The sequence below is a fragment of the Alexandromys fortis genome, unplaced genomic scaffold (genome assembly GCF_014885135.2).
Source record: "Alexandromys fortis isolate MF-2015 unplaced genomic scaffold, M_Fortis_MF-2015_v1.1 scaffold_14, whole genome shotgun sequence".
Classification (NCBI taxonomy): Eukaryota; Metazoa; Chordata; class Mammalia; order Rodentia; family Cricetidae; genus Alexandromys; species Alexandromys fortis.
Genome location: NW_026067910.1, coordinates 20,121,421 through 20,138,044, shown reverse-complemented (window position 1 = coordinate 20,138,044; position 16,624 = coordinate 20,121,421). Strand labels below are relative to the sequence as shown.

The 16,624-nt window shown below is 38.8% G+C and overlaps 1 protein-coding gene across 1 annotated transcript in view; it reads right to left on the bottom strand.

The window, feature by feature from the left end:
• Positions 1 to 16,624, bottom strand: part of Hacl1 (2-hydroxyacyl-CoA lyase 1) — a 34,513-nt gene that overhangs the window by 14,485 nt on the left and 3,404 nt on the right. Inside the window, exons 3-8 of the mRNA XM_050138232.1 lie at positions 14,966 to 15,006; positions 13,385 to 13,465; positions 11,107 to 11,179; positions 7,111 to 7,188; positions 6,043 to 6,137; positions 2,353 to 2,465 (exon numbers count right to left, since the gene is read on the bottom strand). Coding sequence (XP_049994189.1) covers positions 2,353 to 2,465; positions 6,043 to 6,137; positions 7,111 to 7,188; positions 11,107 to 11,179; positions 13,385 to 13,465; positions 14,966 to 15,006 — 481 coding nt within the window. The remainder of the gene's footprint in view (positions 1 to 2,352; positions 2,466 to 6,042; positions 6,138 to 7,110; positions 7,189 to 11,106; positions 11,180 to 13,384; positions 13,466 to 14,965; positions 15,007 to 16,624) is intronic.

Below are 16,624 nucleotides of genomic sequence, written 5' to 3'. Positions count from 1 at the left end.
AGAGAGAGAGAGAGAGAGAGAGAGAGAGAGAGAGAGAGAGAGAGAGAGAGAGAGAGAGAGGGAGGGAGTTTTGTTTTTGTTTTTCAAGATAGGATTTCTCTCTGTAACAGTCCTGGCTGTTCTGGAACTTTCTTTGTAGAGCAGGATGGCCTCAAACTCACAGAGATCCTCTTGCCTCTGCCTCTTGAGTGCTGAGATTAAAGGCATGTGCTACCACCGCCCAGCTTTAATTTTATATTCTTTAGAGCTAACAGCATATTATCCATTTCTCTATAGAATTCTACTAAATAGTATAATTACATTCATATCCAGTATCATGTTTTGCACTAAAAGGTCATCTTAGAATTCTTTATTATGCATATGCAAGAAAAATAGTGCTTTTAGTTCAGCCAGAAAGTTTTCTTACTCTTTTTCTTGTCTGGGTGTCTTTGTATACTCAGGCCTTGCTTCTTAGACACCTTTGTTCCCCTTGTCTACATGGGGAACGACTGTTTCTTAATGGTACAGCTGTGGATGTCATATCCTCTAGATCCTTTCTTCACAACACCCACATAAAATACTCCCTTTCTTATAACTCCATCTCACCTTCCCAGAGCACACAGCATAAGAGTATATATATAACAGTGAGGGTGTAGCTCAGTAGATAAGGTGCCTGCAGTGTAAGCATGCGGACCCAAGTCTGGATCCAGACATGGCGGTACACATCTGTAACCCTAACACTGGAGAGTCTGGATCCAGACGTGGTGGTGCACATCTGTAATCCTAGCACTAGAGGAATGCAGACAGGTGGATCGCAGGAATCACTGGCCAGATACTCTAGCCAAATCAGTGAGTTTTGGATTCAGTAAAAGACCCTGTTGACAGCTACCGAAAAACTTTTGGTTTCCACATATGCACATGCATGAAAATGTACACACACATACCATACATAGAATTAAAAAGAATTGTAAAGTGCACTTGTTTAATCCCAGCCATTTGGGAGGCAGAGGCAGGCAGAGCTCTATGAGTTTGAGGCCAGCCTGGTCTACAGACCAAGTGCCAGGATAGGCTACACAGATAAACCCTATCTTGAAAAACCAAAATAAATAAATAAATAATCCATCTACAAAATAGAAAAAGAAAAAAACAATAATAATAAATTGCTAACAGGAATATAAATTGTTTCTGTGAGACCTAAGGAGTAAGCAATTTCAGTTCCAAAAGTCATTCAGATACCCATACTTTTTAATTTAGTTAATTCTCTTTTTGGAGCGCTACCATAAATCCTAACTATGGAAAAACTTTGCATAAGAATGTTTACCACAGCTACTATAAACAAACAAACATTTGACAACAAGTGTCAATGTATACAATTCAACATTAAAATTGTGTTTAGGAAATAATTTTAAGAAAAATAGTTATTATAAATAGCTTATCAAATATAAAACTGTCTATATGGCATTATCACAATATGTAAAATAGGCATAAAAAATAAAATACTGACTGGGCAGTGGTGGTGTACACCTTTAATCCCAGCACTCAGGAGGCAAAGGCAGAAGGATCTCTGTGAGTTCGAGGCCAGCCTGATCTACAGAGCTAGTTCCAGGACAGCTAGGGCTGTTACACAGAGAAACCATCTCAAAACACCAAATTAATTAATTAATCAATCAACTAATTAATTTTAAAAGTGAAATAAATAAAATACTGTTGGCCAAAACTGATTTCCTTGGATGGAGTGATTTCTTTTTTTCTAAAACTTTTCTAGATTTTTCTGAAATATCTGTAATAGAAAAAACGTATTTGTAGGAGGGAGGGATTGCTTGTTGGTTCCCAGCTAGCTCAGATCCGAAATAATCACACAAAAACCATATTATTTCAATCACTGCTTGGCCCATTAGTTCTAGCTCCTTATTGTCTAACTCTTACATATTAATTTAACCCATCTCCACTAATCTGTGTATCGCCATGTGGCAGTGGCTTACCAGCAAAGTCTCAGCACATCTGTCTCTGGCAGTGGCTCCATGGCATCTCTCTGACTTGGCCCCTTCCTTCTCTCAACATACAGCCTAGTTCTTTCCCCCCACCTAGTTCTGTTTTTCCCAGACACAGGCTCAAAGCAGTTTTTTATTCATTAATCAATAAAGCAACACATAGACAGAAGACCTCCCATACCACTTATTTACTTCTAAGTCAAGAAATAAAATTATTCTTTGTAAAAGTAAGGTCTTCAGGCCACTGAACATGAGTTCTGTGATTTGGAAATGGATGAAAAGACCATTTGCTGCAATTACAAACACCAGAGCACATAAAAACAAGCAACGAAGACAGTGCCAACATTCCCGCAGTCTGTGACCTAAGGAGTTCTTGTGCTACCTTTCCCGATGATGAGCAGGGGCCGTTTGGCATCTCTAATAACAGATGCTGCCATACACACAGCAGAGGTTTCGGCCATGCTCACTGGAGATGGCATGCAGCACTCCTTGTACCTAGAAATGAAAATGATGCTGTAATAATGGAAAGAGGCTAGGGGCTTGGAGATAGCTCAGCAAGTAAAGGCACTTGTCACCAAGTCTGAAGACCTGAGAACTCAGTCCAGTCCCTGGACTGCTGGAAGGAGACAGCTGACTCCATCAAACTGTCCTCTGACCACTAAAGCATGCATATGCACACACACACAAATAAATGCCTTAGGCTGAGAGTGGTGGTGCACACCTCTAATCCCAGCACTCAGGAGGCAGAGGCAGGTGGATCTCTGTGAGTTTTAGACCAACCTGGTCTACAGAGCAAGTTCCATGACTGGGTCTATAGCTATTGGGAAGCCCTGTTCTTTAAAAAATTTTTTAAAAAAAATGAGATCTATATTATCCAACTATCTAGACACACAATAAAATAGGGCATCAACCTCTACACAAGTTTAAAGAGAGGCTACATTTTCAACTCACCTAAGGCACACTGTCCTTCATTCACACACACACAATAGATGTCATCATGTCTGGTTCTAACAAATAGAAACTACCCCAGTATACTGAATATACTGACCACTGTATGTAGCTACTAGAGAACTATTTCCATAATAGCGAGGTCCACAAACATTGCATTTAAGAAATAACAATGAAACACGCTAGGCAGTGTTGGCACACACTTTAATCCAGCACTTAGGAGGCAGAGGCAGGCGGATATCTGAGTTTGAGGCCAGCCTGATCTACAGAGAGTTCCAGCCAAGGCTCTGTAGTAAGACACTGTTTCAACACACATATACACATTTAAAACAATGAATATTCATTGTTATGGATGTTCAATAAATAAACTACAGGAGGAATGTAACCTATATAATGTGTATGAAGGCTCAGGACAGTAGTGCACACTAGTAAACCCAGTACTTGGGAAGTGAAGGCAAAAGGATTGGCTTTGAAACCAGGCTGGACTACACAGTGAAATCAGTCTTAAATCTTCTAACTATAAATTCAACATGTTGATTAAATATGCATGACAAAAAGGAAAGGTACTAAATGTTAAAAATGTCAGGCCTTAGATAAAAGGATTTCTTTTGGGCTGGAGAGAAGGCTCAGTGGTCAAGAGCTGCTCTTCCACGACCTGTTGTGTATTTCCAGCACCCACAGCAGGTGGCTTACAAGTGCCTGTAACTTCAGCTCCAGGAGATTGGATACCTTTTTCTGACCTCCACAGATACCTGTACACATGGGCAAGCACTCACACAGATACACACATACATGCCATTGGCCATGCCAGAGGAGTAGCAAGTTGCAGTTGAAGTTCCAGGTGTCAGGCCAGCAGAAGGGAACCCCCTGATGGGCCAATCTCCTTTAGGCAAGGCCATGGGACTGCAGACCCTGGAATGACTTTTGCTTCCTCTGCACCTTTACATGTTTGCTGTGGCTCCCTTTCTCTGGTATCTAGCATGGTGTGAGTGGACGTGGGGAGATTCCCACTGCCTGTAAGTGTGTCTATTTCTTGGAAACATCCCATTCTACTGGGCATTTTTTTTACCTGTGGATTGTCAAGAAGATGATCTTTCCCTAAGCTGTACTGTCTACTTTGATAATAATAATATTGGCTTATACAGAGTTTTGATGATACAAGGATGTTTCACAGCCAAGGTCTGTGAGTCTCACCTAAGGAGCTGCATGGATTGTAGCTCAAGTTAATGACAATTAACAATCAAATTCCAATAGCTAGTTTAAATTCTTTAACCTAAATGTTGGGAGATGGGTTCATGGGTCTCAGAGTGCATCACAGCTGAAACAAAGCTTTGAAAATAACAAAGTTAGACTTAGATGTTTTTGTTAAGTAACTTTGAGGTAAAAAACCCAAGAAGACTATCTAAAGTTTTAGAAAGGAACATAGTTGAATGTGAAACTCTTTAAGGTCAGGAAACAAGAACAAGGCAGTCCAATTATAACTGGCTGATGGACTTTCATTGCTAGATTTGGATAATGACCAAAGGTGATGATTAATCCTTTATACCCATTTATGCCCTCAATCTCCTGATGTAAAAAACTGTTAATGAATGAATATGTACCCTAAAGATTTAAAGGAGAGCTGACTGATTCTTTTTCAAATATCAAAGTTTATATTTATTATTTCTTTAAGATTCCTTTCAAGATAAGTAATAAAGTAATTGGCCCGCTCTTTGTAACTGCAGAATGTAGCCTGCCAGTGAAAGACCTGACAAGAACAACATGCTTGCCACGTGGTTAATCTACAAGTTGTTTGGGTATGAATGCATGTGGGTTCTTGGGATAATTTGTATTTCACCTGTAATATATAAAATGTTTAATCATATGAGGGAGATTAAAAACATGTTTTTACCAATAATCTTTCACTTGAGAAATGGAACACAACTGTTTTGACTCTTGCACTGCCTGGAAGATTCTGCTGGGGTATAAAAGCTGTGAAACAACATGAGGAGAGAATAAACACAGAAATCACCAACAGAGTTTGTGAGTGCCTTTTCCCCTAACACCCTTCCGATAGAAAAGATCAGCTTCGCCAACTCCATGGACTCCTGCCAAAGCCTTGTGCTGCTGGAGGCTGGCCCCCCCATACAGCAGTACAATAATAAATCTTTTTTTAAAAGAATGATTTAGACATTTCTGGATTTCTCTAAAAATGTTATAATAGAAAAGGCATATTTTATTCCTAAGACTAAAGAAATACCACTTAGGGGGTTGATGGACTACGGTAGCATATTTATCAAGGTGAATGACAATTAAGTGTGACTTTTTTGTACTTCTTTTCACTCAAGGTTTATTTAAGAAATCAAAGTGAGGGACAAATCACAGAAACACTTCAGAACATTTTAAGTTATAGGGATGCTAGACGAACACTTTTTATACTAAATCCTAATAATGCTTTCATCGATCATCTATCTTATCTCTTGGCTTACAGTGAAATGCTTGTCAATGTGTGAATATATGTTCTGTGATTGATTTAATAACAAAACTGGCCAATAGCTGAACAAGATAAGGTTAGGGGGCGAGCCAAACTAAGGACACTGGGAAGAAGAAGAGTGGAATCAGAGGCATCTTGAGCAGATGCAGAGAAGCAAGATGAAAGTGCCATGTTGAAAGAAGTTGCAGCCACATGACAGAGGGTAAATAAGAAACATGGGTTGATTTAAATGTAAGAGTTAGCTAGGATCAGCCTGAGCTATTGGCCTACCATTTAAAATTAATAATTTTAATTAATTTTAACTAAATTATAGTTATTTGGGAGCAGCTGGTGAGACATAGAGAAATTCAACCTATATGTTAATAACCCATACGTTAATGGAGATGTATATCTGAGGCTATTAACTGGGTGAATAACTTTGAATAAGGAATCAGGAAGTTCCAAGTATTAGATTAGTAGTTAAATCGATAGACAGTTACTAAGTAATACCATTTAAATGAAGAGAACCAAGCCTTTTGGCTAGGACTCAGTTTAATTACAAAATCATCAAAAGTATTGAGACACTTGGAGATTAACAAACTGCTAGATAAATTCTTTTCGAAGAGTAAGTATGATAACACAAAACTAAGGAAAAATCTGAATAATTCTTACTTTATAGAATTCACATTCTCCTGGAGGATCACGAGATCTGCAGGAATGTCAACGTAACAAGCACCTGGCCGACCATAGATACTGCTTCTCACTGCCTGTGTTTATGACAAACAAAATGTCTCAATTATCATATTCTTCTTCAAGTTAATCTAAAAGTGTGAAGTGAACACTAAGTTTTCTTGAGGCATTCTTAGCTGGATAAAAGTTATAATTAAACCGGGCAGTGGTGGGGCACGCCTTTAATCCCAGCAGAGGCAGGCGGATCTCTGTGTTCAAGGCCAGCCTGATCTACAAGAGCTAGTTCCAGGACAGGCTCTAAAGCTACAGAGAAACCCTGTCTTGAAAAACAAAAACAAAAACAAAAGTTATAATTAAAATTGAAATGTCCTCCATTAACACTTATTTCTGAAAGATAGTTTCGTCTAAAGGGGGATAAAGAGTTCCTGTAAGGCCCTGAGATTCATGTTCTATTACACTTGAAGAGCATCCATTAGTCTCTGCTTCCTATTTATGCTGGATCATGAACTGAACTTTTACCCACTTCTTAACCTTAACTACTTGGCAGTGTTTTCAGAAACTGTGACAATTTATGATGTATCAAATTGATTCTGTAATGCATGGTTTTGAAATAGCTCAATTATAATTTCACATAAAGCTCTTGCTAGCTAACATTAATTTACAACATGTTACTTAATTAAGTAAAAGACGATCTTATATGCAATGTTCCCAACATTTTTTGCAAAAGCTTAAGAGATCATTACCCAGATAAATATTTATCTTTACTTTGGTTCAAATAAAAAGATAATTTAAGGAACTAACATACAGGAGAAACTTTATTCCAAAAATAGCTTGCTTTCCCTCTGTTTCAATAATTAAACATAATGGCAGTGAACGGTAGAATGCAAATAGCTTTTTAACAATGTCATTTTTATAGTCTGGGAATATTATCGCTCCATTATGAACAAAAATAGCAGTGCTGAAGGTGCTGCTCTACAGAGGAGTATGTGCTTGGCACATTACATGAGACACTGGGCCAATCTCCGGAGAGCTTTTCAGTAAATACTGTACCTTTTCAATAACAGAAGGAATATGCTCTATGCTGGCTGGCCGGGCAGAGAACTTGCTATATAATCTGCAAGCTTCAACCTATACAGAAAATGAAAATCATTTAAATTCAGATCACAATTATATTGTTCTCATAAAGGGAAGATAAAATGTTCAAGTCATTACTGCTTTTTACATTTAGAGGCAAGACAGAAAAAAAATGTGGCTTTTTTTTAGGTTATCTCAAAAAAAACATTCAAATCACAATCAAAGTCCTTTTTCAGGATGATTCTAGAATCAAAACATTATTTTCCTTTCTCAGATTAGCAAAAGTAAAAATAATATATACCATGTACCATAAAACAGGCAAACGGGTATTTGTATAAACTGCTGGGGGAGGTTAGCTGACAAGCAAGTGCCCAGCAAGACTATGAAAATTCACCTGATGCATATTACATCGTCTTCCATTTCTGCTGCTCGTCTTTTCATGTATTTTTTGCTCTGCTCTGGGAACTGGGAGTTGGAAGTGCTACCTCTACACTGGCTAATGAATGTACTTTGAGGAACATGGCGAAACTTGCCCTTGATGCTTTTCAGTATGAAATCTATGGAAAAGATGACAGCCCTAGTCACACAGGCTTGAGGGGGCCAAGACATCCTTCAGCTTTTTAGAATCTTGTGTTCATGGCCTTCAGTTTTAAGAACTTCCAATAAGAAAAGGATATTTGAATTTTAAATCAAACTGTGTTTTAATTTACAATCTAATAAACTTATTGTTTTAGGGAAATATATTTTAATGGTTGACATTAATGCTCTACTCCATGCTTCACATGACTGTAATTTTTAAAGTAACTTCATATTTTCTTTAAACTATTGTACACATTTATCTCCTCTCTGTATGTGGTGGTTTGAATGAAAATGGCCCCCACAGGCCCATAGGGAGTGGCACTATTTATTAGGATGTGTGGCCCTGTTGGAGGAAGGGTGTCAATGGGAGTAGGCTTTCAGGCCAGAGTCATTCTCTCTTCCTACTGTCTGCAGATCCAGACATGGACTCTCTGCCATGCTTCCTGTCATGATGAACCTGTAAATCAGTCCCAATTAAATGTTTTGCTTTCTAAGAGTTGCCATGGTCATGCTGTCTCCTCACAGCAATAGACCCCCTACCTAAGATGCCGTGAAGGTGGGAGTTGAGTATCCTATCATGTCTGTTCTGAGGACTAAACTCAGGTTGTCAGGCTTGACAGCAAATACCCTTTCCCACTGTGCTTTCTCACCTGCCCTAAAATTTATTTTTGTTTTGCTCTAAATCAGGGTCTTGCTAGCCTAAGATAGTATTAAATGCACAATCTTCCTGCCTCAGCTTCATAACTGTTGGAAATACTGGTGTGTGGCACCATATCCAAGACTATACTTAAATTTCCTTTCAATCAGCCGGGCGGTGGTGGTGCACGCCTTTAATCCCAGCACTCGGGAGGCAGAGGCAGGCGGATCTCTATGAGTTCGAGACCAGCCTGGTCTACAAGAGCTAGTTCCAGGACAGGCTCCAAAACCACAGAGAAACCCTGTCTCGGAAAACCAAAAAAAAAAAAAAAAAAAAAAAAAAAAAAAAAAAAAAAAAAAATTTCCTTTCAATCATTTATCAATTCTACTTTTCTGGATACATTAGCATCATTTGAAAACTTTTGTTACTGTTATAATTAACCAATAAAACTTTGTATTCAAGAGTATAAGGACTTGTACCGAGGGTAGCATTTTATATTAATGCAATATAAATTCTGTATGAAACTTTGAGCATGGGTCAGTGGTAGAGAGCCTATAGCATGTATAGTTCTAGTGCATTCCTGTTACAGGTCAACCATTCACCCTCAGCTGTTTGCATTCTATCACTATTTTTCTTTAGATTTATTTAATTCTGTGTGTAAGAGTGTTTTGCCTGCATATATGTATGTGCACCATAGATGTGCAGAGTATCTGTGGAGGTCAGATCCCTTGGGACTGAAATTATGGACAGTTGTGGTCTACCATGTGGACCTGGTAGCCTAGGTCCTCAGCAACAACAAGTGCTCTTAACTGCTGAGCCATCTCTTTAGCATCCTGCAAGTTATTTTTGAAGCTGTAACATTTTGCTGACAATTTTTTCAACTTTTGAAATACTTTCTTTTCTCCTAAAATAAAAATAAATGTATACCAAGTCTGATAATTTTGAGAAGAATTTTTTCTTTTAGCTATTTCTGTAGCGTTTTGAGGGTTGTACCCCAAACCCATTTTTATTCATATATCTATCTATTTATTTAAGCTCCTCAAGACAGAGTTTCTCTGTGTAGCCCTGGCTGTCCCAGAGCTTGCTCTATAGAACAGGATAGCCTTGAACTAAAGGCATGCCCCACCACCACCCAGTTTTTTTTTTCTTACATCTTTAATACTATGTAAAGGACTTAATTTCAGTTTAAAAATCAGGTCGTTTTGGAGGGGCTGGAGAGTTAAAAGCACTTACTGCTCTTCCAGGGGACCCGAGTTTGGTTCCTAACACCCACATCAGGTAGCTCACAACCGTCTGTGATGCCAGCTCCAGAGGTCTGATACCTCTGGCCTCTGTGGACACCTGCACACACACACCCACCCACACCCACACCCACCCACCCACACACACACACAATAAAAATAGATCTATAGGGGCTGGAGAGATGGCTCAGAGGTTAAGAGCACTGCCTGCTCTTCCAAAGGTCCTGAGTTCAATTCCCAGCAACCACATGGTGGCTCACAACCATCTGTAATGGGGTCTGGTGCCCTCTTCTGGTCCGCTGGCATACACACAGACAGAATATTATATACATAATAAATAAATAAATATTAAAAAAAATAGATCTATAGTAGCTAGAGAAATGGCCCACTGGTTAAGAGCAATGGCTGTCTTCTAGAGGACGCAGATTAGATTCCCATCACCCACATGGTAGACACAGCCATCTGAAACTCTAGTTCTAGGGGATCTGACATCCTCTTCTGGCCTTCACAAGCACTGTACACACACTGCACAGATATACATGCGGCAAAGCATCCAGACAAATAAATAAAATAATAAAAAATTAAGTCATGTCAATTTTGGTATAGATCAGCAGATCTCAAACTGTGTGTCATGACCCCTTTGGAGATCCTTTCATACGGGTCAACTAAAGACCGTCAGAAAACACACATATTTACATTATGGCCCATAATAGCAGCAAAATTAGTTATGAAGCAGCAATAAAAATATTTTTATGGTTTGGAGTCACCACAACCTGAGGAAGTGTACTAAAGGGTCACAGCATTAGGAAGGTTGAGAATCACTGCTTTACATCTTTTTAATTCTATATATGCACATATATCTGAGTGCAGTACCCACATAGCCAGAAGAGGGCATCATGTTCCCCTACAGCTGAATTGCCCGTGGTTGTGAACCCCCCAAAGTGGGTGCTAGAAATGCTCATCTTTACAAGAAGTGTGTGTCACCACTGCCTGGCTTCTGGGGCTAACTAGTGGCTTGGCTCTGCACTCACTCTTCAGGCGAGCTTTACTTGTTAGATCACAAACAAAATTCCACCACATTTCATATTTTTAACAGACGTTATAAATTGTGTTTGTGAGAGGTTTTTGGTTAATGTGACCCAAACGAGGGTTATCTGAGGAGAAGAACCTTATCTGACAAAACACCTCCATTAAATTGCCTGTAGGCAAGCCTGTAGGGCATTTTCTTGATTAATGAAAGTGGGTGGGAACAGCATACAAGGCCACCCCTGGGCAGGTGCTCCTGAGTTGTAAGAAAACTGGCTGCGGCCCGAGGAGCAAGTCTTGCTGACCTGCTGTTCCTCTGTGGCCTGGCATCAGTCCCTGCCTGACTTCCCAGGGTGAGGAAACAAACAAACTCTCTCATCCCTAGTTGGTTTGGGCCACAGTGTTTCATCAAGCATCAGAAACCCCAGCCAAGACAGTGTTTTTACTTCAACAGTATGTAATCTTTGCTCGGATGGTAGAGCTGGGTACCTGAGGAAACTCCTGAAAGGCTCCCATTGTTTCTTGATTTCTTTCAGAAGAACCACCAATCACAATCAAGGGCCTGAAACAGCAATTTTTTAAAAAGACAGTTAGAAATGAGAATACAGAAAACATTCATCAGTGTCCAATGCATGACAATTATGAGTGACTAAGACAGAGAACAAAGAAAACTACATCTCCCTTGAAAACCTAGAGATTAAAAAAAAATTAAGATGTAATCTGATGGGCGAGATCCCACTCTCAAAAATCACAAAAATGGAAAACGTACAGTAAATGCTTTTCTTACATCAGCTCCCCCCTTCCATGTTAACATTAGGTTTCCAGGTACAGTGACAGAATCAACTTTATGCCTTACTATTCCTGAAATGGAGAGAAGAAAAATTGTATGTTCTTGACTAAACCTATTTGGAAATGGAAAAATGAGCAATAGTTCTCAATTTTCATTTCTCACGGCTAAAAAAGTTCTCCACTTTTTATTTCTCAAGGTTAAAAAATACATCAAACTTAAAGGTTTTTTTTTTTTAAGATTTATTATGTAGTGTTCTGCCTGCATGTGTGCTTGCATGCCAGAAGAGGGCACCAGATCTCATTCTAGACAGGTACTGGGAATTGGACTGGGGCCTCTGTTAGGGCAGACAGTGCTCTTTTTTTTTTTTTCTAAATTAATTTATTTATTATATACACAGCGTTCTGCCTGCATGTATGCCTTTAGGCCAGAAGAAGGCACCAGATCTCATTATAGATGGTTGTGAGCCACCATGTGATTGTTGGGAATTGAACTCAAGACCTCTGTAAGAGCAAGCAAGCATCCTGTGCTCTTAACCACTGAGCCATCTCTCCAGCCCGGAGTCAGTGCTCTTAATCCCTGAGGCATCTCACCAGACCCCAGACTTAAATATCAATTTCTAAGGTAGATATGGAAGAGGAAGACAAGGAAGGAAGACAGGAAGAAAGAAACACAGTGAAGCTCAGACAGACGACTCTGTGGGTGAGGGCAATTGTTAGCAATCCTAATGAGGTGAGTTCAGTTTCTGGCGCCCATGATGCAGGAAACAGCCAACCTCTGTGGGTTGTCTCCACATGCTAGGTCCTGTGTGGGCATGCACAAACACACACACGCACACACGCACACACACCCACACAAAGTGCAAAGAAGAAAATGTCCTTCACATTAAAAATGTTCTCAATTGATCAGAACATAATCCCCTTCATCCTACTATTACTGATAAAGTAGCTGAGAGAAGGTTAAATAAAGGAAGGATGGAGAATAAGCATTACACAATTTATAAAGCAAATTTTAACAAATCAAAGAATACAGTTGCTAACCAGGCAAAGCAAGATGATGGAAATACACTTCTACATACTGAACAAAGGTGTTAAAGACTCTCAGCTAGGAGTAGTGCTATAGACCTATAAACCTAACTACTCAGGGGCCTGAGGGAGGAGGATCACAAGTTTAAGGCCTGTCTGGGGCATGTGTGTTCAAAGCCGCCTAGACTAACTTAATAAGATTTTGTTACACACACACACACACACACACACACACACACACACACACACACCTTAGCTGGGTGTAGTGTCAAATGCCTTTAGTCCCAGTACTCAGGAGACAGGCAGGTCTCTGTGAGTTCGAGGCCAGCCTGGTCTACAGAGTAAGTTCCAGGACAGTATTATTATGATTATGATTATTCCAGACTAGCCAAGCCTATACAACATAGTGAGGGTCTAGGTTCAATATTTAACACATTTTAAAAGTAGTTCTTTATTTAGAACTACAAGCATGCTCACATCCATAAACATGAATACATACAGAGAATAAAACTCTAAAATGTTCAGTGTTTCTTTCTTAGTGATGGACTTAATATGTTCTTCCTAGCATTGCATATAATAAAGGCTACAATGTTTTGATACCTATAGTGAACTGATGTTATAGTCAAGCAAATCAACACTCACAATGTCACAGTTACCTTTTTATATATCACAGAAGTACCCCAATCTACATTTGTAGCAAATTTCCAGCATTCAGTACAATATTATTAACTCTTGTCCTCGTGCTGAACATTGAACCTCAGGCGTGGCAGGCACCCTTTGACCCCCATCTTCCCCATCTCCAGTCATTTCCCAGTTCATGACCTTCTACTCTGTTTCTAAGCATAGCAGGGTGGACTTTTGTTTTCCCCAAGTCTTTCCACTGTATATCAGTTCTACTTTTCCAAAACACACAAAGACACATTTAAAAAGTTTTGAGTAAGAATGATTTAATTACCAGCAGTTCATGTTCGCATTTGCCATGCCACCCAAGGCGTGGATGAGACCTGGGCCAGAAACCACAAGGCACACTCCTGGCCTACAAGTAAAGCAGAGTTATCAACAGCGTCAAACCTAACAGCAGAAAGAAAAAAAAAAGTGTGGATGCCAGACAGCTATCTCAGCTTCGAACACACCAAGTACCAATTTGTATTATGTTAGTTAGGGTTTCCATGGAAAGTTTCTGGTGGTCAGAGGAAAGACATGTAGTCTTCACTATAATTGGTAAACAATTATTAGAACATCTTAATTAAACATGAGTAACATCAAGTTTCTTTTAAGATATAATGTACATTATTACTGTCACATTGTATTTTACTAATCTTTCGTATTTTGCTCCAATCATTTTGGGTTGGAACAAGTTCACTGATTACAGAAGCAAATTTTTGACAGCCACATATATTATATATGGATTTTTTCATTTTCTAACAAATAAATATAATACACTCAATCTCCGTGAGGCGGTGATTCTAGATGCATGGTTTTCCTCCCCATCTTTCTGAATGCTTTCTGCTGACACAGTTCCTGACCTAAGCCACTCAGCAGTGAAGTCTTTACATTTCCCAATCTTTCAGACTTGAAGGAACACTAACAACAGTTCTAAGTATCCAGAGCAGTACCATCCCCAGCAAGCCCTACAGATGTAGACATCCTCCCTCCCTGTGCAATTCGACAGGTCATGGACCCCACACAGTCACTGAACACTTTCAGTGTGGCCACTACGAAAAAGCAGTTCTACTTAGCATCTTGGTTATTTTTAATTAAATGGAATAGCTACACATTGCTAATGCTACAATACTAGACAGTATAACTCTAAAATGCTCAAAATAAGAATTTCAAACTAAACTGTCAGTTTGTAAAAATAATCATCATTCCAGAATCAATTAAAGCATCAAGGACTGTAATTTAAATGCTTTCCAGGGTCAACAAAATCGCAGATAAGGCCATAGAATAGTTCAAAGACTGTTTCAGACAGCCTGGTTTTCCTCAGGCTCAAATTCAAAAGGTTTCCTCCCATTAAAGAGAAGGACTGTGAGCTCTTGCTTGTTTATATTTCTAGAATTTAATTACTAACTTCACTTTTAGAATTTAAAAAATCTTACTAATGCATATATATATATATATCATAAAAAGTATGGTACAAATTTTAACAAAGGCCCAAATTCCACCTTAAAAAATATGTGAATGTAGAAAAAAAGTAAAATATATGAAAAAAACCTTAGCGGTTGTGGGATTACAGTCATTTTAGTTTTTCTTTCTTATATATTTTCTACGTTTTCTAAAGTGGTTATTTTGAACAAGTATTACTTTTTAGTCAAAAGCGAGGGCTGAGTAATTATCTAACACAGAAGACAGGAATGTGCTCTAGCAACCTCATTGGGAACCAAGCCTTTTAGATGAAGTGGCCTAAGGAAGTTAAGGGTTACTTCTTACTAATACTATCGTCTACAATCTTTTCAAGCCAACTAAGTTGTGAGTTGACATGTATATTTCTACCCCAAACTTTTCGGTGTATTCTAATGAAGTAGACTTTAGTTACCTGCCCGTTAGGTATCCAACCGCAGAGGCAGCATAACAAGCCTACAAAGAAAGGGCAGCAGGACTGAATGAGACATAGAGGACTCTGGTATAAATACAAAAAAATCTAATTACTAAAGGATGAGGTAGCTCCGTCCCGACCCAGCCCACATCTTCTTTTAAATAATCACTCAGAGGCTTAATATCAACTGCAAAATGTTTGACTGAATAGCTCAGGCTTAATTACTAACTAGTTCTTACACTTAAATTAACCCATTTCTATTAATCTATATATTGAGATGTTACCGTGGCTTTTACAGGTATGCTGGCATTGTTTCTTGGGCAGCATCTCTCCTGACTCAGCTCTCTCTCCCTGTATTCAATTTGGCTTCCCTGCCTTGCTATAGGCCAAAGTAGCTTTTATTATCAACCAGTTAGAGCAACATATATTCACAGCATACAAAAGGGTTATCACAGAGTAAATTTGAGCTGGTCATGGTGGTGCATGCCTTTAATCCCAGATTAAAGATAGTCCCAGATAGAGACAGGCAGATCTCTGAGTTTGAGGCCAGCCTGTTCTACAGAGTGCATTCCAGGACAGTTAGGGCCACACAGAGAAACTCTGTCGCAAAAACACAATGAAACAAAAATAGTTGAGAGTTTACATAGGAAAGGAAAGGAAGAACTGGAACACTAACACTATTCATTTTTATGAGATGTGATAACCATAAATTTTAAGGAATGGCTTAAGTATCTAAGTATCTAAATTTTATTTTTTCAAGGAACGTTTCACTACTATTTGTTATTCATATTACCATCTTTAGAATCTTATAAGTCATTTATGTCTGTCACTCCACTTATGAAGGGTTAGTTGATTTGTTCACAGTCTGGTCTCATTACCTCAGGCTAGCTTTGAATTTGTTGTGTAGTCCATGATGACTAGCCTTCCAAGTCCTGGGATTTTTAAGGTTTTAGTTTTTCTGTATTGTTTCCCACTTCACTAGTCTCTGCTTATGCATCAATTACTTAACTTCTTCCCTCGAGTTAGATCTGATTTTCCTTTCCTAGTGTCTTGAGAAATAAGTGGACAGCACTGGTTTTAAACTTGACTAACAGAGTCACCTCAACTGCTTAGGCTGAAATATCTTAGCTACATATTATGAATTATATTTGATGTTCATCTTTTCAAATTGGTTAAAATATTTTCTATTTGCCACTGTGATTTCTTCAACTCATTTTTAAATTAGGGTTTGTAGCAAGGTCTGCATTTCTATCCCTCACACTGGTGATCCGTGTTTTCCTTTTTATTCCTTCCTAATCAGTTTGCTTGAAGTTTTCAGATAGGTATATGAGGCAGTGAGTGTGTTGTTTCTTTTTTTTCTTTTTAATTTATTTAACTTTATTTTGTGTGCATTTGTGTGAAGGTGTCAGATCCCTGGAACCAGAGTTACAAATAGTTGTGAGCCGCCATGTGGGTGCTGGGAATTGAACCTGGGTCCTCTGGAAGAGCAGCCAGTGCTCTTAACCGCTGAGCCACCTCTCCAGCCCTGTGCTGCTTCATTTTAAATGTGATTTTTTTTACTTATCCTTCTGTTACTGAGTTTTGCTTCCACATGGTTGTTACACATTATTTATTGTATGTTTTCAATTCTTAGCAAGCGATCTGTTGCAATTTTCTTTA